At 63.1% G+C, this 21,421-nt stretch overlaps 1 protein-coding gene across 9 annotated transcripts in view; it reads right to left on the bottom strand.

The window, feature by feature from the left end:
- Window positions 1–20,986, bottom strand: part of LOC114513457 (casein kinase I) — a 32,417-nt gene extending 11,431 nt beyond the window's left edge. For 2 of the 9 annotated variants that reach the window (XM_036019630.1, XM_036019629.1), the window contains exons 1-3: window positions 11,831–12,071; window positions 8,376–8,463; window positions 44–154 (exon numbers count right to left, since the gene is read on the bottom strand). In XM_036019630.1, the coding sequence (XP_035875523.1) occupies window positions 44–154; window positions 8,376–8,451 (187 nt within the window). In that variant the 5' untranslated portion in view covers window positions 8,452–8,463; window positions 11,831–12,071. Of the gene's footprint in view, window positions 1–43; window positions 155–8,375; window positions 8,464–9,680; window positions 9,799–11,473; window positions 11,573–11,830; window positions 12,077–20,901 lie in introns of those variants that run through there. The other 7 variants (XM_036019631.1, XM_028532774.2, XM_036019632.1 and 4 more) reach the window with 6 other exon arrangements.
- Between the last annotated feature and the right edge of the window lie 435 nt (window positions 20,987–21,421).

Here is a 21,421-nt window from a genome sequence, read left to right on the forward strand (position 1 = left end):
CACCCCACCCCACCCCTCCCGGCAGGCCCCCTCAGGCCCGCACCTCCTCCCTGCATCATCTTGTAGAACTTGCTCTCGATGTGCAGCTGGGGGTGCTTCGTCTTCACACATTCGAGCTTGATGGCAACTTCTTCGCCAGAAGCGATGTTGGCACCTGCCAGGGGTGGGGGAGGCAAGGGTCAGGGTCCCTCGACTGGGTGGGCAGCTCCAAGGATGCTGTGGGGCACAGAGGGGCACCCCCCAGCTGGGCGGGAGGGGTGAGCTTGAGCACACGGGGTGCGAGGGGAGGGGGTGAGGAGTGAGCAGTGAGTCGCAGAACCACACACACAGGCTGCTGCGGCATAAACACCGGATTCAAGGTGGGGGGACAGGCGGGGCTACAAAAGGCTCACAGACCACCCAAGGGGGACTTCTCCTGGAGGGTGGGGGCCCCCCCGAGCTGGAGAGAGGCAAGGCCAGTGGGGCACCGGGCTGCGGAGGAGAGAACAGGGCGGGGCGGGGCTCGGACACAGAACATCAAACCCGACAGCGCCCTGACTCAGCCCCCTGAGCTAGGACGGCGGGCCGAGTCGGAGGGCTGGGGGCTCGGCTGAGGGGCTGACACCGCTCGGGCCGGCCGCGACCGGAGCCTCTGTAACAGAAGCAGTGAGACTCGGCCCACTCCCAGACAAAGCCACCAGTCTGGGGACATGGCTGCTGGGAGAATGCAGATGAGGATGCCGCTGGCACCTCGAACTGGGGGAAGGATGGGGCCGTGCACCCAGTGTCCCGGCAACCACCGGCTGGCCGTCGGAGGAAGTTCCCTGCGGCCCACACCCCACACCAGGAGAAGCCCGTGCGGACCACAAGGTTGTATCTTAAAAAAAACGTGGGGTGTAAGCTGGCACAGCCACTCTGGACACCAGGTGGGCGTTTATCTAGTTAAACTAAACACCCAGGACCAAGCTGGCCAACCCCCAAGTACACGCCCTTCAGGAACGGGAGCCCCAGGAGGACACGGCGAAGGTGGATGCAGCGATGACGCCCCAAGTGTCGAACAGCAGGAGAGTGGCTGAAGGGTGATGCGGCCATACAGAGAGACGCAGTGACCAGGGGTGGACCAGAGCCATGCGCAGCACCCAGGTGGCCCCCCCCAGCAAGCCTCAACGTTAAATGCAAACGAGCAGGGAGCGGCCCCATTCACAAGGGCAAAAAGGGGACGACAACCCCAAAGTCCGCCAATGGATGTGTGAGTAAAAGAACTCTCTGCCCACGTGGTGGAATGTTACTCAGCCACGAAGAGGAACGAAGTACTCACGCTTTCAGCCACAACACCGATGAACCTTAAAAACACCATGCTAAGTGAGTCAGTCAGACACAGCGGGGCAAAACGCCGCGTGGTCCCGCTGTACGAACGTGCAGAAGAGGCAGACGGGGGGAGAAGGAGCAGGCTGGCGGGGGCCCGGGGCTGGGGAGGGGGTGACAGGGAGTCCGCCTGATTAACAGGCACAAGATTTTGTTTTTGGGGGGGGGGATGACAAAAATGTTTTGGGACCAGGTTCAGATGGCGGTTGCACAGCGCTGGGAAGGTACTAAACAGCACTGAATTGTAAACTTTTTTTTTTTAAGATTTTTATTTATTTATTTTTAGAGAGGGAAGGGAAAGAGAGAGAGGGAGAGAGGGAGAGAGAGAGAGAGAAAGAAATGTGCAGTTGCTGGGGGACATGGCCTGCAACCCAGGCATGTGCCCTGACTGGGAATCAAACCTGTGATGCCTGGGTCGCAGCCCGAGCTCAATCCACTGAGCTATGCCAGCCAGGGCTGAATTGTAAACTTTTAAAAAATGGTTAATTCTGTGTCGTGTGAAGTTCACCTCAGTTTTTCAAAAAGAGGAAGAGACAAGAATGCAACCACGCTTCTGTCTGTCTCCATTTCAAAACGTGCAGCACCAGAATGTGCCCAGTTCAGCGACACCAACATGTGCTAAGTCCTTCGCAAAAGAGAGCAGTTTAAAATGTCACCAGCGACCACCTCTGTGAGGGGGACAGCAGAGGACAGGGCTCCGTGGGGGCCCAGGGGTCTGCCCAGGGTCACAGGCAGGCCCACCTCCGGCTGCGTGGTGGGGGGGGGGGTGCCTGACACCACACACACGTTCTATACGTGTTCCTTCGTATTTACTTAACACTTAATAACAAATAAAACAAGGAGCATTTACAAAAAATAAAATAATGCTACGTTAGAAGAAGGGAGAAGTGCCTTTTTTAAAAAATGTGTGTTTTTTTAAAGATTTTTTAAAAATTTATTTTTAGATAGAGAAGGGAGGGAGAAAGAGAGAGAGAAACACCAATGTGTGGTTGCTGGGGGCCGTGGCCTGTAACCCAGGCATGTGCCCTGACTGGGAATCGAACCTGGGACACTTTGGTTCACAGCCCGCGCTCAATCCACTGAGCTACGCCAGCCAGGGCTGAGAAGTGCCTTTTAACATTGGGGTTAGGCACTCTTATTCTTCAACTTCAATTCTGCAAGCCACCGAAATAAAGATGGCTTCCTCGCCTCCAAAAGAGGAACCCCTTCCCCAGGGCAGAAACACCCGAAGTCCAGTCCTGAGAAGCGCACGCTGTAACTCAACTCAGCGGAAAAGAGCTGCTGTTGTTCCTGCTCACTGCTGCAGTACAACCAGCTCCCACAGCTCGGGGGGCAGAAGACCACAGACCCAAAGGCACACAGGGCGCAGGATCTGAAAGGACCCCCCACAGAGGAAAAAAATATCATGAATACAAAACAGCTCACTCCTAGGAAAAGACGCTCTACCTCCCTGTAAGACAAATACAGAGCGATCCTGAAAGACCCCTTTTCACCTACTACTGGCAAAAGCCCCCCATCCATCCCTACAAGACAACTTCCGTGTCTGCTGTGACCTGTGGGGTGGTGGGCGTTTCTCCCCGGGGGAGGAGAAACGCCTGTGGGCGGGGGTCCACGCATGAACCCGTAAATCCCAGCAGGGGCTGCGCTGGCACCACCCAGCTCCCACTTTGGAGTCTGCTGGGCACCCTGGGAATACAAGGCCCGGAGCACTCTGTCCGCTGCAGGCTGTTTGCAACGGCGAAAGCCTAGAAACGACCCAAATGTCCATCATTCTGGGGACGGGTTAAATAAAGAACGGCCTGCCCGTAACATGGAATACAATGGCGAGAGAATGAGGAAGCTCTCTCGGTGCAGAAGGGGAAAGGTCCCAAAGATGCAGGAAGTGAAAAAGCAAAGTACAAGACACTATGTATCCTATACGCTCTTTTCAGTTAAAAAAAAAGGTGGGGAAATGATATGTATCCCTGTGTAGTTGTATCTACAGGAAGAAACACTGAAAGGAAGCATGAGAACCAGGCATCCCTGGACCCGTGGGGTGAGCGGGGGCAAGGAGGGCATCTCCCTGGACACTGTGTTACACGCTCTCATTTCTTTCTGCACCTTTATGGAGATGTAATGCATGTACCACACCATTACTCCTTTGATGTAACCAATTCAGTGGTTTCTAGTCTATTCACAAGATTGTGCAACCAACACCGCAGTCAATTTTAGAACATTTTCATCATCCCCAGGCACCCATACCCCTGAGCAGTCGGCCACGCTGCACCTCCCCCCACCCCACCCCCCGCCCCGAACTCCCAGCTCCAGGCAACCGCTCATTTCCTTGCTGTCTCCAGGGACGGCCTAATTCTGGACCTTTCACAGCAATGGAATCGTGCAATATGTGGTCTTCTGTGCTGGCTTCTTTCACTCAACTTGTTTTTGTGTTTGGGCTTTTGGTTTTGTGTGTTTTCATTTCTGAGCCACATGAAATGAGACTCAGATTAAGAAAATAAAGTAGATTACTATGTCCAGTGAGCAACGGGACAGAAAGTGCTTGGCAAACGACGCGGCGCTTTGGACACATCACCACTCATCGCTGGGAGGGGCCGCGCTCGTTTCCAGGGGCCGCCGCGCGGATGTGGCAGGGCAGGGAGCCCGGGCTCACTGCAGCCCCCGGGGCTGGTCATGCCGCTCTCCCTGCCACACGAGAGCAGGAGGGCGCAGTGGTTAGGACTGCGGGCTCCTGCCCAAACCCTGAGACTCAGCTGCCTCCTAACCAGGCACCGGCCCCCGTAAACCAGGGTGACCGTACTCAGCTCATTAAGGTCTTCTGAGGTGTCAGCCGGCTCACCCACGTGTCTGGCACACTGTACGGTGCTCCAGAAACATTAGGTGGGACGACCAGGGCCAACCCCTGGGCTTCAGGGACCAGCCCCAGCACCCCAGGCACATGTGGGACAGACAGTGGACGGAAAGGACACGGGGAAGGGCGTGCGGTGGGGGGCTGGGGGCCCCCGGACAGAAGACTGCGAGGGCTCCTGCTGCCTGATCAGGGCTGTGCCAGACGGCCCACAGCACATGCAAAGGCCCGACGGGAGGGGGTGCAGGGAACCCCGAATTACAGCTGAGGATAACAATGAAAGAGGGGAGCAGGGGAGAAACTGGGCCTCAGCCGCTGAGCGAAGACCCTGGTCTTTGACCTGAGACTCCCCTGACCGCAGGGTTCCTCAGCCTCCGCCCCACGGACAGTCTGCTGCGGGGGCTGCCCTGGGCCCTGCAGAGTGTGGAGCCACATCCCTGACCTCTGTCCACCAGCTGATGGTTATGCCCCCCCCTTCCTTGAGTAGAAGCCACCAAAAATGACTCCAGACCTTGTCAAACGTCCCCCATGAGACAAAAGTCCCTCCTCCCCTCAAGGAGACCCACTGGTGCAAGGGCTGGAGAGGACCCAAGGGGGACCCAGGGCCGAGGCCACAGTGCAGGCGGGGGCAGCGCCTTCAGCCCTGAGGATCCGGCAGGGGTGCGCAGGGAGGGGCGGTGCTGGGGAGAGCCCCCTCGCTGAGACGGGAGGTCGGGGGGGAGCCCTCACCCCCCTGACCTCTCAACACCCTCCTGCAAGCACCCGTGTTTGCAGAGACTGAAACACCAAAGGTCAAATGCCACACAACTTCCCTGGGACAAGGGCCCAGCTGTTAGGCAGGCAATCCTCCGACTCCCACCAAGTGCTGGAAACCGGTCCCAGCTGCCTCCCGCCGTGGGGTCCCGCCACCACCGGGCCCTGCTGCCGCCGCCGCCACCGCCACCGCCGCCTCTGATTCCTGTCGAGCAGCTGCCCGTCTTTCCTCTGCCTCCCTTAGTTCTCACAACGGCCGAGTGAGGCTCAGCAAGGTGAACTCACTGGCCTGAGGTCACACAGAACTGGCTGCGACAGAGCCAGGATTCGAAACCACACCCCAAAGCCCCTGCTGCTTTGTCCTGGGTTCCAGTCCCCTGGCATCTCATTCACTCAAGCGACAGACACACACGGAGCCCGGGGCCGGCCGCCATGGCCCTGCCCGGCGGGGCTCAGCTGCCCGCCCGTGGGAGGAACCGAGGCTCACTGACTCAGTGGGAAATGCCAGGGTGCGGGCGGCAGAGGCGGCCGGCGGTGAGACACAGGGGCCCTGTGGGGGGGACAGACCGGTCCGGAAAACAAACTTGGACACAGAGAAGGCCTTGGGCCTGGCCAGCCCTGGAGGGCCTGGGGAGTTCTGGCTGGGGAGCGGGGGCAGGAGAGCAGTGACTAGCACAGTGAGAGTCAGTGGCCAGCTGCACACTGGGGCTGCTCGGATACACAGATGCAGCCAGGGAGCCGGCTGGACTGGACGTGCAGGACCAAGTACCCCCATAACCACCTGGAGGGAGCACCACTGCCCCCTGCCCCCACTGAGAACCAAGGGCCAGAGACTAAAAGACCCAGAGTTCTGAGAGCGCACGGCCAGCAGTTGGCAGAGTGGACGCAGGCCTGGCCGGCTCTGGAGCTTGAGCAGCCAACTGGAGGCCCTGACAGAGCCGGCCCCCCTCCCCCGATGTCCCCTCACGATGTTGCCAGGAGCCGGGGAGCGGGCCCGAAGAGGAGCTGTGGGCCTCAGGGCCGCGTCAACAACGTCTTCACCTCCAGCCGATCCTGGAAAGCCGGGCCGGAGGCTGCGCCCAGCCCCACCTGCAGAGGCCATCTGGAGTCCGGCCCTGGCCCTGGCCCGGGCGACAAGAACGTGGCCGGAGCTCTGAACAAAGGCAGCCAGCGAGGCCGGCCAGGGAAGCCCGACCAGCACCACTGTGCCCATGCCAGCAAGACTGGGGCCCAGGAAGGAGTTGGCAGGGCGCTGTGTCAGACCGGGGCCCCCAGGGCCCGCGCACCTGGCGCAGACCAGACAGCCGGGGGAGCACTGGCTCCCTCCCCCCACACCCCCACCCCCGGCCCGAGAAGGCCCAGCAGCAAGCCCCAGCTGAGGCCAAGGGAGGGCCGGGGGGGTGCAACCAGAAAGGCACCACTGCTTGGGCCAAGCGTGTGCAGGGTTTTGCACACTGTGCCCTCACACTGCTCACCACCGGGGAGGCCGCACACCCCCATTTCACAGAAGGGAAAGCCAAGGCGGGCAGAGGCCCTCGCCTGCTCAAGGGCACGCAGCCAGTGACAGAAATGCCGGTGCCCAAACTCTGGTCGAGTTCACTCTGGAGGCCCGTAGGACAGGGACGCCTCTGGCCCCAGTTTTTGAAACGAACTAGTTAGATAAACAGGAAGTCCTGACCCCAGGGCAGTCCCACCACATGGACCAGGGACGCTCGCCCGCCCTTCCCCCTCTCTGGGCCTCAGATTCCCTTCAATCTACAGAAGGCCCGCACTGGGAGGGCGTAGTCTGGGAGCAGGTGTGTGTCTGCACCGAAAGCGGCCTCTGCAGGCCCCTCGGTCAGAGGCTCCCGTCCGAGCCCAGGAACCCCCAAGACAGGAGGGCCCTTCACGTGCAGCCGAATCCCACACGCGGAAGGACACAGCGCGGGCGTCACAGATGGGGACGCCAGGCTCAGGGAGAGTGACTTGTCCTGAGCCTCACGGCAAGTGAGAGGCGGACCGGGGCCCTGACCCGGACCTGCCCCCAAACCCCAGCCTCCTCCTGCCCCGCCCGAAGCGCGGCCGCTTTGCACGCCTTCGCAGCCGGCGACAGCCATCTCCTCGCTCTTCCGTCAGGGCGGCTTCACTCAACGCCCACCCTGGGCAGGCTGAACGCTGGGCACCGGGACGGCCGAGGGCGCGCACCCCAGCGCCTGCTGCCCCTGTGGAGCCGCGCGTCTCAGACAAGCCTCCGAAACCGCTCCAGCCCGCACCCCTCCTTCCTCCCGCTCTGCCCTCGGCACTTCCAGGAGGGGGCGCTCCTGGGCGCCAGGCAGTGCGCTGCGCCGGTTACGACGCTTTCGCAGGCCACGCGCCGTGCCACTGCTTCCTCGCGACAGCCCTGGGTCCGCCAGGCGTCATGGTCGCTCCCACTTCCCAGAAGGGGACACTGAGGCCCCGAGCGGCCACACACAGCCAGGCCTGGAGCCCAGGTCTGCCCGATGCCCCCTTCCCACGTACCGTCTTCCCCGCCCGACGGGTCACTCACACAGAGGGCTGGGGGCGTAAGGGCTGCCTCTCCCAGTTTTTGGGAGAACCCTGGGGGGCCACCCTGACCACGCAGCTCCCGTTTCTGGGTGAGTGACGTGGGGACAGTGCGGGGCCGTCTCCAGAGGCCGCTGGGACGGGAGGCTGGGCACGTCCGCACAGAGCACGTGCGCGGAGAACTGGACGCCCCCTCTGCCCCCTATGACCGCGCCCCTCGGGAGGCTGGAAGTGGCGGTCCAAGACAGGCGTCTCTTTACTCCCCGCCCGCCTGGCGAAAGCAGGGTGAGACGTCAGTGATTTGTTTAAAACAACGAAACGAGCGCAAACTCAGACTCTGAACAGGAAGCACATCCGGAGGGAGAGAGTCCTAAAAGCGAGGACCCCGGCCTCCCCCGAGGTTGCTGGGCGGGGGCGGGGCCTGCGTCCTTCCGAAGCCTGCCTGGGCTGAACTCCAGGAGGCCGGACTGCAGGGAGGGGGCCTGACCACGGGGCGGGGGAGGGGCCGAGCGGGAGCGGGCAGTAGCCTGGCCTCTCCAGCCACCACCAGCAGCATCCTCCCAGGAGACGAGGGACGGGGCGCTCTCCCGGCCTGGGCTTTCCCACGCCCGGCGAGAGGCCGAGGGCATCCACAGCCGGAACCAGAGCTAAAAATACGCTCCGCTGCCCGGCTGCGGCCAGCAGGGACCTCGCCCTGTCTGTGCGAGGAGCCCCTCAGCCTGCCTCACCCCAGCCCGCCGCTTCCACCCCCACCGGGGGTGGCCCTGGGGACAAAGTGACTAAAACATGCCATCGCAGCTCCGGAACCGAGTGCCAGCTTCACAGCCTGAACCCCTGGCATCTTCCCCCCTCCCTGTCCCCAGAGTTGTCCCAGGGGCCCCGGAGCCACCAGGCTGGAGCCGCGCACACTCACCCAGGTAGATGTCTCCAAAGGACCCGCTCCCGATCTTCCGGCCCAGGCGGTACTTATTCCCCACACGGAGCTCCATGATTCGCTCTCACTGTGGAGGGAAGCGGAAACGCGGGGGTCAGAGAAGGGGGGAGTGGGGGCCCCCTCCCTCCCCCCAAGAAGGCCAGCCAAAGCCACAGGCACTGGGAGACCAGCACTCTCCCCTCGACTGTCCAGGAAGGGAACCGGCCTGGCCTGGCCTGGCCTGAGGGGAAACCAGGTACCCTCGGGCGGCCCGAGAGCCTCCACATCTGGGCAATGGCTGAGGCAGGCTCAGAGCAAAATGGAGACGAGGCCTAGGGGGGAGACTCTGGGGGACCCCCACTTGGGACCCTCCAATAGGAGCCTCTCAGGGGCAGGCCAGTCACAACGGGCCCAAGCCTCTGAAAAGGAAATCAAGGACAGAGGGGTGATGGGGACGGGGCATGCAGGAGCAGATGTCCTGGGGGTGCTACCATGGCGACCACCAGCGAGTTCCAACTCCAGGGACAGCAGAGCAAGCTGAACAGAAGGTCCCTAGGAAACTCCCCAGCTCCCTTGGACTCAGAAATGACCGAGTCGCCGTGGCCCCATCCCTGCCCCGGGCTTCCGGTGCCAAGAAGCAGAGGCCAGGGCTCCGCGGCCTGGTCCGCTCTCCCCAGAAGCCAGGCTGTGCCAGTTTGCGGGGTGCCCTGCAAGCGGCGGCGTCTCCTCCTCCCGACCTCACGACACCAAGAACCTCACACAGGCCGCTCTGGACACACTTCTTCAGACGCACCGTTTGGGACCGACTGGACTCCTTCAGGCCCAGAACCCTCAGGAGGGCCTGCTAAGAGGGCAGCTGAACGAGCGAAGGGACCAGAGCCAGGTTCTCGGCCCCAGCTCCGGAGCTCCTGTGGGGGGGATGGGAGGTGGGGCAGGGGGAGGAGTGCTGATGCGAACGGCTTCCCTCCGTCCTGCGCCCCAAGCCTGTGGGACATCAGGGTCCCTGGTAGAGACCCCTCTGCTCTGGCCTGGGGCAAAGGTCTGGGCACTGGGTGCTGGCCCGCAGAAGAGGAAACTCCTTGGCAGGAGGTGGTGCTCCCACTGTGTGTGTGTGGGGGGGGGACGCTGGACTATGACACTGGGAGAGGGGTGAGGGACCCCCACAATCTCGGAGTGCCTACTCGAGGGCTACCACAGAAGACTGTGGGGGGGAAGGCACCTTCGTCTGTGGACTGGAAGCTCAGGCCCAGAGAGGCCATGCCCCCTGCGCACCCCACCCCACCAAGGCAGCGGCGGTCTCCTCACCTGTGACCCACACAGGGTTCTGGCCTCCCCACCTGGCGGCCTTGCACCCTCACAAGCAAGGACTCATTGCATGCCAGCGCCGGCGGGCACAGGGGGGCTGTGCCAGGCACAGAGGTTCTGCCCCTTCCCCACGCCAAGTGCTAGCCCCAAAGCCTGCCGCACCGGGGAAGGGAGACGAGAAAGGTCCAGGCTGCAGATGGTCCGGCCGGAACCCTCCAAGGCGCAGAGGCAAGGCGCCAGGAACTCCTGCCCAGGGGCGACATCAGCCCCAGCACCTGGCGCCTAGGGAGCCGCCACCAGCCCTTCCCCAGTGGCCACAAGGAAGTAGCCTCCACCCCAGGGCTGGCCAAACTCTGGGCTCTTTACCAAGGGCCTCTGCGTCCACGCCCGGCCCGGCCCCAGCTGAGGTGCCAGGGCTGCCAGCTGCACACGCTCCACAATCGCAGGAAACCCACTCGCCACGCACCTCGCATCCCCAGCACCCGCGCGCGCGCACTCCGAAAGAGAAGGAAAGCGGGCGCACACCGGGAGCCCCGCTGCGGGGGGCGGGCCGGCGGGGGGAGGCTCGGATGTGTACACACACACACACACACACACACACAAACACCCCTCCGGGGCCTGCGCCCCGCCGACGCCGACTCAGACACCACGCGCGGCAGCCGGGGACGCCGCAGGCTCGGAAAGGCACCTCGATACACCCGCATCCTATATTACATAAATACCCACGCCGGGTTATATAAATACCCGCGCCCTCCGTCTGCGTGTCTTACATAAACACACTGCACGGGACCCCCAGCCCCTCCCCACTCCCCCGGCCGCCTGCAGGGAAGGGAGGGAGGAGAGAAGTGCGGACCACTGACCCTGCAGGAGGGTCCGCCCTGCGCCGGCCGCGCAGACCCCAGGCAGAGCCCGGGTCCCAGCGCCACCACCGCCCCAGAGGCCTCCGGGAGGGGACGGGAGGGGACTGAGTCGGGAACGGGTGAGGCTCTCCAGTTCTTTGCTGCTTCTCCCATGGGGGGCAGGGGCGGGGGAAACAAACAATTTTAAAAGAAGGAAAAAAAAAAGGGCCACAGGAAGACTCGGAGTTTCAGTTAGTTACAATTACAAACTACCAAGCACCCGGCTCAGGGAAGTTTCTTACACCCTGGGGCCCACCCCCGCCCCGGCCAGGGCCCTGGACCCTGGACCAGTAAAATAAAAATTGGAAACATCCTAGACACAAAGCAAAAGAGCCCCAAACACAGGCATTCGGGGGTGCAACTTGGATACTCTGGGTCCCCTTCTCCCTGAGGGAGGCTGCGCAGAGAATGAAATGTGCAAGAAAGCTAAGGAAAGTTGGGGAGGGGGCCCACCCCGTTCGGAGTTCGGGTGAGCAGAGGAGCCTGGGAATCCTCTCTCCAGGGACGGCCGGGAGCACAGAGTTCCATGCTCCACAGAGACTTGCAAAACACGGATTTCTCACAGGCAGAGACGGGGAACCCGATCTGACAAATACCCCCCACCCCTTCCTTTCTCTCCACAAAGGAAAACAGAGCCGGCGCTGGGTGCCTACACACCCCTCCTCGCGGGGCCCCCGGGCGCCCCCATCCCACCCGCGGGCGCAGCCTGGCTGACCCCCAGGTCCGGAGCGCGGAGCCGGGAGAGAAGGGAACGCGCTGCTAGGCTGTCCGGTGAGACAGACAGACAGACAGAAGCCCGGGGTCTGGCGGACAAGCCGGAGTCCACAGTGTCGAGTGCCCCCCGCACCGGACCCCCACCCTCAACGCGCCCAAGTCAGAGCCCTAGGTGGCCACCTGGGCGGGCAGTGGCCTTGAAGGGTCCACGCTGGGGGAGGCGGAGGCAGGCCGGACGGGGGGGGGGGGGTGCGCTCCCCCCTGCAAGCCTGCAAAATAATAGTCACCCTCCTCCTCCTCCTCCTCCGCCTCCTCCTCCGCCTCGGCCTCAGCCGCGCCTTTGTCCTCGCCGGGCCGAGCGGGCGGCGCCTGGACTGCCCCCCTCCCCCCGCCGGTTTCCGAGCGCTAACGAGCGGGTGTCCGCCCTGCCCTGCCCTCCCCTCCCTTCCTTCTCGCGCAAAAACAAAGAGGCGGGGGGAGCCCCGTTTCCCCCCGGGTTTGCGCCCCTCCGCGAGCCCCCGGTCTCCCAATATTTACCCCGCTGGGAAGGCGCCGGTGCCCGGCCGCTGCTCCGGGGGCTGCCGTGAGCGGGGGCGGCCCGCCGGGCCGGATGCCGGAGGATTCGCGGAGCCGCCCGGCGTGCCAGCCTCTCCCGGCCCAGCCGCCGCCGCTGCTGCCGCGCTCCGCTCCGCTCGGCCCCGGCCGGGCTCTGGCTCTGGGCTCTCGCCGCCGCGGCCGCCGCCTCCCTCCGCCGGGCCCTCCAGCCCGCCCGCCCCCGCCGCCGGCTCGCGCTCCCGCCCGGCGCGCGCCCGCCGGCTCCCATTGAGCCCCGGGCCCGCCCGCTGATGTCATCCCCGGCCCGCCGCCGCCCCGGAGGATTTAAAGGGCCCGCGCCCTCCGCTCCCGGGGACGCTGGGGGGGCCACAGCAGGGAAACACGGCCCCCCAGCCGTGCGAGGGGGGGTGGGCAGCTAGCAGGAACGCGGTATTCGGGGGGGGGGGGGCGGGGAGCACACCGAGACACTGACACCCGGGAAACGCGGGGTGCGCAGGAGGGCGCACGCAAAGCTGGGGCGCTCTAGACCCAAAACCCTCCTCACCCCCCTCGCCGCCTGCCGGGGTCTCCTTTCCTCCCGCAGCCCGGCGGCGCCCCGCCGAAGGCGGTGGACACGCGCTACTGCGAACCGGGAGGGTTTAGGGAGTTGGGGCGCACTCCGACTTCCGGCCCTGAGGGCTGCGGACACCGCCGGCCAGACGGATTCGGGGGCGAAAGAAGTGGCGGGACCAGAAGAGACGGAAGGACGCTGGCAAAAGGTCCGGGGAGGTGGCCAGGGCGCAGCTGCACTCCCCCCCACGGAGAACCAAAGGCAAAGACCTTTCCCGTCGCCCTCCGCTCTCTTCCTGCAGCTGAAACGGACGAGCACACGGCCGACGCAAACCTACCCTCCTTCTCCCCGGGGCGCGAGGGGCGCCCCACGCAGCCGTGGCGCCAGTGCCCGCGTCCCGGCCCTGAGTTCGGGGCTTGCGGGAAGGACCCTCCCTCGCGGGGTCACTGGGAGAATTAATTCAGGTCTCCTGCCGGCCTCCAGGGTCGCCGTGAGAGGTTCCAGGGCAGCGATGTTAAAACAATGGTGTGTTTACCCTGGTCGCTGCAAAGCTCCGAATTATGACCCAGGTCCACTCACACAGCCGCTGTGCCCGGACACGCAAAGCGCGAGTGCGTTGTACCCACGCCCGGAAGCACGGCTCCCGGGAAGAGTCGCTTCCACAACAGCCGCATCTTCCTTGGAGCCGGAGGGACTTAGTCACGCGGGGCCCAGACTGGTGGGAGCCCCACGGACTGGGCTGTCAGTCGGGGCTGTCAGTCGGAGCTGTCAGTCAGCGCTGTCAGTCGGAGAGCCGGAACTGGCCCAGAGAGGGAAGGGGTTTGCTCAGGGCCAGGCAGCGCAGCAATTGGCTCTGTTCTCCCCACCGGCCTGGGGGGAGCTGAGTCTGCCAGGAGCTCCTGCCCAAGACCCCAAGACCAGGAGAAGGGAGGACAGGCCTCCCAGGAGAGGCCTGCAGGCGGCGGTCAGCTGGGGACCTGCCCTCATGGCCACCTCGACCAGAGCAAGGGGCGGGGGCACCAGCCAAGGTGGTGGACTTGCTTGGCCAGCCTGGTGTTTGCTTTCATTTCTTTTGTTTTGTGCATTGATTCCCGATGTTTGTTTGTTTTAGTTTTTATTTATTCATTTCTAGAGAGAGAGAGGGAAGGAGAGAAACATCAACATGTGGTTGCCTCTCATGCTCCTACTACTGCGGACCTGGCCCACAACCCAGGCATGTGCCCTGGACTGGGAATCGAACCCCCGACCCTTTGGTTCACAGGCCGGCGCTCAGTCCACTGAGCCACACCAGCCAGGGCCGATTCCCAATGTTCTCAAACAGAAAGATTTCATGTCACAGGTCCACATCCTCGACTTTCCCTGCAGCACTGGGAGAACCAGCACCTCTGGGCCTAAACTCTCACTGGTCCCCACCATGCTCAGCTGGCCTGGGCAGCGGCTGCCCGCCCTCCCTGGTCACAGCCCAAGGGTCCCATCTTGTCCCCTCACATCACCTTGCTTTACCCATATTTGTGACTCCCTTCGTTGCCTGGAGGCCCCAAGTGTGACCCTGTCCCAGAGGCCAGCCACCCCACTCCACTGCCGGTGCCCCTCCCTTTGCCACCTGTCTCCACGCCACCCTCACTAACGCTGGATCCTGGGTCTCTGCCTCCCGTGTCGAGGAATGCCAGCCCTCCCCGAGGCCGCATGTCCCCCGAAAGGGAGACACGGTGCCCAGGCTGGGGCCCGAGCCCGAGAGCCCCTGGCACACTGAGCAGGGGCGGGCTGCACCCCGGTGTCCCCCGTCCTCAGCACCCCAACCTTCCAACCTGGGTCCTGCTTCTCAGTCACGGGCCCTCCCGGTCCGGAAGGGGCGAGTACCTCTCCAGCACCTGCAGAGCGCAGCCGGCACGGGGAGAGGAGGCTACCTCAGCGAATCCTCTCGGGTGACCACCGACTAAATGCTACTCCGCTCTTCGTGGAGGGAATCGCAGGCCTGCCTACGGGCACACGTCAGCCAGCAGCTTTCCCTCCCAGTCTTGTCGCGGGTCCCCTCCCCGTTCCACACCTGGTGGCCAGCGGCACGACCCACCCGGGTTGAACCCAAGATCCTGGTCAGTTCCCTGGGCTGGCCAGTTTTAAGACTCACTCCTCCCCACAGAGGCCTGCTCCTCCTCTTGTCCCCACCCACCGTCTGCCTGGGGAAAAGCCTCCCAAACCCCACCTCTGATTGGCTGTGTTACGGGCCCAAGTTGTCTGCCTTCCTACACCTCTCAAAGACCACCCGAACCTCCTTCTAAAGAGCTTTGCAGCTCAGCTCTAAGGAGAAACAAAAGCCAGCTGAGGAATTTTAAGACACAGAAATCTCCCTGGCTGGTGGTATGTCCCACTGGGTTGAGCACCGGCCTGAGAACCAAAGCGTTGCTGGTTCGATTCCCAGTCAGGGCTGTTGGGGGCGCACGAGAGGCAACCACACATTGATGTTTCTCTCCCTCTCTCCTTCCCCTCCCCTTTCTCTAAAAATAAATATATTAAAAAAAAAGACATCTGGGCCTGACTTCTCTCCAGACTAGAATCTGCGTGGTTCCTTCTGGGTCTCAACTCCCAGCTTTAAAGGCCAAGAGCGTGGCCAGCTTGAGTTCCCCCAGCCCCCACCCTACACACCCACCCGCCCACCTAGAAGGTGCGGTAGGAACCCAGTAGGTGTTGGGGAAACCCCAGCTCCCCGTGGGTCCCGCCCTGGGGTTCGGCGCCTCCGCACCGGGTCAGGAAGCAGAGTCCCTCGGCACCTGTCCAATCTGACCTTTGCACCTGTTTCCCTGGCACCCCGGACGGAGCACCGAGCTGGGGATCCCGAGGACAGCCCTGGACCTGCCACGTCAGGAGGCTGTGACAGATGAAGCCGGCGATGGGGCGGAGATTTCCATCCTCCCAAACCACAGGGCTCTGCAACCTGGGTGTTGACGGTGGGCTCCTCATTGACTGCGTGCGCACCAGGTCCTGGCACCAGCCCTGCCCAGTCTGCTACCCGGGGTCTCAGCCCAGGCTCTCAGCCCGGGCTGTTCCCACTGCTGGGTGCCCTGTCCCCTCAGGCGCCTCGTGCTCATTCCCCAACCACCCTCCGGCCCTGCCTCTCAGGTCACCTTGGTGGAGAAGCCCTCTGGTGCTCTCAGAGCAAGATTCTACCCCCCCAGGGCACCACCTCCCCACTCTCCCTGCCTCTTTTTTTTCCTGGCACTTACCACACTGTCTAGCATATTCCATATGGTACTCATTTGAATTGGGAGGGGGGTCTTAGTCTCCCCCTAGAATACAAGTTTCACGAAGGCAGGGGAGTTCATGCAGTGTGGGGGCACCACCGTGTCCCCAGTGCGGAGCATGGCGCCCAGCACACAGGAATGCGTGAACGGGTGGGCTGGGAGGGGGCAGCCTCCACGTTCTGACAGACGTTAAGAACTGTCACTTTGCTGAGCACCTACTGTGTGCCAGGCTCACTATGAGACACAGTACCTGCACTGACTCACGCAGCCACCCCCAGTGGATGGAGTGGCCTGGCAGAGGCCGCGCTTGGCCATGTCCCCCAGGCTGGTGCAGGACACAGTTCTGAGACATGTCCCCACTCCCCTCCCTCAGACTCCTGAGCCCGAGGCGAGAGTCGCAAGGGCCCATGGGGCTCCCCCAGTCCAACCCCACCATCCGACAGGTGGGGAGACCGAGACCCAGGCAGCTTTGCTCAAGGTCACAGCTGGACCCCGAGACAGCGGCCCCCCGTGGTTAAGAGCTGCCTCCACATGCTGGCTCTGCCACTGTTTAACTGCGTGACCCCAGGAGAGCTCCTTGACCTCTCTGAGCCTCATTTGTAAGTGGGGGTAATAGAGAGAGCCATCCCCTAAAACACCCTCACCCAGGAGACGCCTGAGTGAGAGGTGCTGACATTGTTACTGGCCCGAGGAGCAGACGGGGAGTGAAATCCGGGCCGCCTGATTTGCGCCCGTCTAGCACCACCGGCTGTGTCTCCGGCTTCTTCTTTCCTTGCTGCTTCACCTTCCCTCGCAGGAGCCCCCCCCAGCCCCTTCGGGGTGCGGTGGGTTGGAGGTGCACAGACCTGTGCAGCCCCGGGGTGCCACTGGCCGTGCCCACCCTCTCTCTTTCCTGGCGGCCCACACTCTAGGAGGCCCTGCAGGAAGTTGCTCTGGGCCCTTCCTCTTCCCAGCTGCTACTTGTCCAGGAGGTCCTCCAGCCCCGGTGCCCCCTTCCTGCCCGGCGAGGCCTCGGCTCCCGGCCCCAGCCCCTTCCATGATGTCCCACCCCCTCTGCCTGCCCCCAGGGCTTCCCCGGGGTGACCTCGCCACACGGTCCAGTCTGGTCAGGTCATTCCCCAGCAGTGCGTCCTCCCTCCTCCTCCTCCATCTTCAGCGGAGAGGCCGAGGGGCGGGGCAGCGAGAGGCCTGGACCCGGGGCCTGGAGGCCGAGTTGGAGGGCTAGCTCAGCCACCGAGTCTCTGCGGGGACTTGGAGGGTTCACAGCCCCTCTCTGGGGGTCTGGACAGGGGGACCCCCCCCAAGCCCTTTCTTCAGCCTCCACATCTGTAAACGAGGGGCTGGACGGGATGGGGAGTGGCCTATACGTTCCATACCCAGGTACTAGGTTGACAAAGACCCTGAGGTCAGTCACACGCCGTCTGGGCTGGGGCAGGAGGGAAGGGTCCGCCCCCCACCCCCATATTCAAAACACCGGCACTTCCCATCAGCTCCGCCTCCCAAGTGTATTCCGGGCCCAGCAGCCGCTCCCCTGCTTCCTGCGCTTGGATGCTGCAGAGGTCTGTCATCGGTGAGGTCACGCTCCTCGGCCTCTGAAAATGCACCGGTGGCTCCCTCTGTCCTCAGCGTGAAGTCCACGCTCTTTCCCTGCCCTGATCGGGCTCCTCTCTGCCTCCCAGACCTCATCCCGACCCTGAGCTGTGCTCCCTCCCCGTCCTCTTCCAGGTCATCACACCTCAGGGCCCTTGCACTTGCTGCTCCTTCCGCCTGGAGTCACCGCGCCCCAGTTCTTCAGCGGCCGCCCCCTAGGCATGTTCAAGCCACAGCTCAAAAGTCACCTCCTCCCGGGGGCCTTCCCTGACTGCACCATCTCGTGGGCCCCCTTCCCCTCGGTTCCCCATTCCTGGAGAGCCCCGCCCTGTTTCCTTCACGGCACTTGCTGTAGGCTGAAAACACTAACTTGTTCATTTTTCATGTCCTTGAACATAAGCTCTAAGGGAAAGAACCCGTCTGGTAAGCATTCCTGTGGGTGCCCAGCTGGTAAGGAGTGCCCCACAAAATTTGTGCGGGTGTGTGGCCATGGGGGTGCAGGCAGGGGTGGCGCTTTCCGTCCCTCTGGGATAGGCCCATGGCTCCTCCCCACCCCACCCCGGGCCTCCCAGGCTCCCTGTGGAGGGGCTCTCACCCCCTCCCCTCCACCGGGGCAGCCCCTCGCTCAGCGTCCCCTGCGCTGCTGGGCTTCTCAGGGGAAATGGACTCCCAGAGCAGGCAGGGGCACCAGTCCCGTGTCCCGCAGACCCAGAGCACTAAAGACGCCGGAGCGTTCCCACCCCAAAGGGCCCCATCACCTTGCCTCCCACACCCGCCTCTGCCCACCGTTTCCCTCCTTCCACCTCGTCTGTCACCCGGCTGCCCCTCCAGGCGCGCCTGCCCCCTCTGCGGGTCACAGCCTCCTGGGTGCCCCACCGCCACCTCTCCCCAAAACTTGCTCCCTCCATCCTGTGGGAACCCACGGGATGCCGTTCCCAGGACACGGCCGCTCATTAGCGGGGCCGTGGGAACTCAGGTGACCACCATGGCTCACGATCCCAGCTCCCGCAGCAACTCTTCTCCGCTCGGCATCGCTGGGGCCCTCCATCACTTCCTCGCCACCTCACGTGTCTGTCCACAAACACCTCCTGATACCAGCTCCGTGAAGGGCCTGAGAAACCCGCGCTGAACCCTGCTGGCCAGGGGGTGATGACCCATGTGGGGAGGCTGGCTGTGCACACGCGCACACACACACACACACACACACGGACCGACATGCTAACGAGGTCAGGCTAGACTGCGAGGGCCACGGACAGACCACGTAACCTGGGGTCAGTGAAGGCATCAAGGGGTGGCAAGCCACGCCTCTCCCCCTGCCCCGGGGCGTCCTGGGGGTGCGTGACTGGGGTCTCTTCACCTCGCAGGAGGCTCTACACAAATACAGCGTCCAGACAAGCCCCTGAGCCCCTTCCAGCTGGCTGCCCCTAGGCCTCTGCCACAGAGAAACGGGGGAGCTGCCTCTGGGGAGCACAGGGGGAGGCGGGGTTTGAAGGTGGGCAGGTTTGGGGGGCGGGATGCTGGGGCGGAACGGCCTGAGTGAACAGGCTGGAGTAGGAGCTGCAGACATTTGGGGTGGGGGGCTACTCTGGGGAGACCAGTCGAGTGGCACCCCCGGGGGGATACGGCGAAGAGGAGCAGAGGCGGGCAGGGTCTCCAATCCCAAGCCCCTGAACATGGGGCCGACCCACCGGTTTCGCTCAGAACAACGTTGGGTTTTGCACATGGAAGGGAGACCCAGAGAGCTGGCAAGTACGCGTTTACCAGTGTGCCGGGCGCCGCACCGGGCACCGACCGCGGGCCAGATGTCTAACTCTACAGGAGCCTGAGGGCTGGAGACCATGCACCTGTGGTACAGGCAGGAACCCGATGCTGAGCAGGTTTAAGAGAATCTGACCCAATGTTCATGAAGGTTCTGAAAGACTCCACATTGCCTTTCCAGACCCACCTGGCGCCTCACCCTGCTCTGGGCACTGCGCCTTAGCATGCCTTCGTCTTCCTCAGTGTGTGCCAACGGGGGCCTGCCCGCGTACCTGAGGTCCCCACTCATTGTGTCCCCTTGACCTTCAGGACACTGTGAGCCCGCCCTCTCACTCTGGAAGCATCTAGAGGGTTCTGGCGACCACTGAGGGAGCTGTCACCAAAGTGGGTGCTTGTACCCAGGAAGTTCAGTGAGGGATCCACTGGGTGTGGGGGAAAAATCCGAATTTGTATTCCTTAGTTTTCAATCTTAATCTTCCAAATATTCCATTTTGACATATGTTTTTATAATGCACACATCAGCACAATAAAACATGCATGCCTAAGTGATAACAAATATATATATGTGTGTGTGTGTATATATACATACACATTTGAATGCAAAACGCACGCTCAAAACTGTTGTTGCAGACGGGGCGCGCCACTAGGGTCTGCACCAGCGTTTGAGGGTCCCCGCAATGAGCTCCCGCTTGAGGAGCGGCGGTGGCAGGGGCCCTGCTTCAGCAAGCTGGCTTCAGATCCCGAATCAGCTCCCTCTGGGCTGCGTGGCTGGGCTAGTGAGTAAAAGCTTCCTAAACCTCGGCTTCCTCATCCCAGAAACCGGGGAGGCAACACCACCCACCTCAGGGGAGGGAGAGAGAGAGATGTCCGTGAAGCCCGGAGCCCCGAGCCTGGCACCTGAAGGCAGGTGCAGTGACCGCCACTTTGGTGGCAGGACGCAGGGCGCAGGGCCGGGCCTTGTGGCGGACCCTGCCCCGTGGAGTGGGCCTGCGGCAGGAGACCAGCACCCAGGGGACAGGTCACTGGAAATCAGTGCAACCAGGGAGAAGACCGAGATCACAAACACGGAGACCCCCTTTCTGCCAGAATCACAGGGGGTAGGGGGAGGACTGTCCATATAAATTAGCTCACTTGCTCCTCACAACACCTGGGGGGGAGTACCTTTGTGGGGCCACTTCCCAGATGTGAGGACCAGCGCTTAGAGACAGCAGAGGTCTCTCCCGGGATCCCACTGTCGGAGGAGGCGGTCTTGGCCCAGGGACCCGGAGCCCATGTTTTTCCTGTCACACCTCCCTGCCTGCACCCCGAGAATCCCTCCTCCGAGCGCTCAGACTGCTGGCCAGCTAGGGCCCGTCCCTCAAATTAACCTTACGCAGCCATTATAAACATAATGACCTCACATACACAAATGACTAAGAACAGCACGAGAAAATGCGTGTGACACCATCCCAAGGGGGAAGAGCAAGCCCCCACGGTTGTAAATGCTGCACGAGAAAGCTGTGCTGAAAGGCTTCTGCACAGCAGAGCCCGAGAGGGAACGCCGCGGGTGATCTCCCCCCTGCTTTCCTCCGCTCGCCAGCTAGGCAGCCAGCGCGTGGAACTTTTACAACGAAGCAAAGATGCCGTGCACAACGTAATCATACATTTGTGGTTGCAATATCTGGGAACCTGCTGTTTTCTTCCTCTCCCGCTTCCCATCCTTCACATCCCTCCGAAGCCTATGTGCTCAGGACAACGTGACGACAGCGGGAGACGGCGTGGGAGTTTGGGGAGCGTCCAGCACCTCCACAGACCCACGTCAGCTCTTCCCTCGGGCCAGCCTGCTCCAACCAGGCTCCCTCTCTCTGTCGAGCGAGGGCACCCCCCACCCCGGACCCTCCTCTCAGCCCCCGGACGGGGCTCCTGCTGATGCTCACCTGACACTCGCGGTCAGCCTCAGATGCGAGACGCGCACACCTGTCCTTCCAGGTGAGGACTCGGCCGGGGCGCTGCGCACTGGGAGGAGAGGACCCGCGGAGGGGGCGGTGCACTGACGTCACCGCCAGGCCCCGCCCACGGGTTCCAGGCCACGCCTCCGCTTCCTGCCCCGCGGGGGTTCGTGGTTCTCGTGCTTACCCGGTGAGGTGCTGGGGACACTTCACCCCACATGCACGCCCGCCGGGCCCGGGTCCCCAGCCATCCGCCGTGCCTGCCGAAGGGAACCTCCGCGGGCCGCCCTTGGGGGTGGGCGCGCTGCACCGGGAGGTCCTGCGCTTCTGGACCGCGAAGGAGCGGGGATCCCTAACCAGCCCCTAGCGCACCCGCATCCCAGTTTACATCGTTCTGTTGGGTTCGGGCACCCCACGCCCAAATCCCCTGGGGTTAGGAAAGGTCCCGGAGGGACGGAGGGAGCTTCTGGTTCTCCGAGTGTTTTCCGCGCTGTGCCCACTCCCGGTG

The sequence above is a fragment of the Phyllostomus discolor genome, chromosome 2, assembly GCF_004126475.2.
Source record: "Phyllostomus discolor isolate MPI-MPIP mPhyDis1 chromosome 2, mPhyDis1.pri.v3, whole genome shotgun sequence".
In the NCBI taxonomy this organism is placed as follows: Eukaryota; Metazoa; Chordata; class Mammalia; order Chiroptera; family Phyllostomidae; genus Phyllostomus; species Phyllostomus discolor.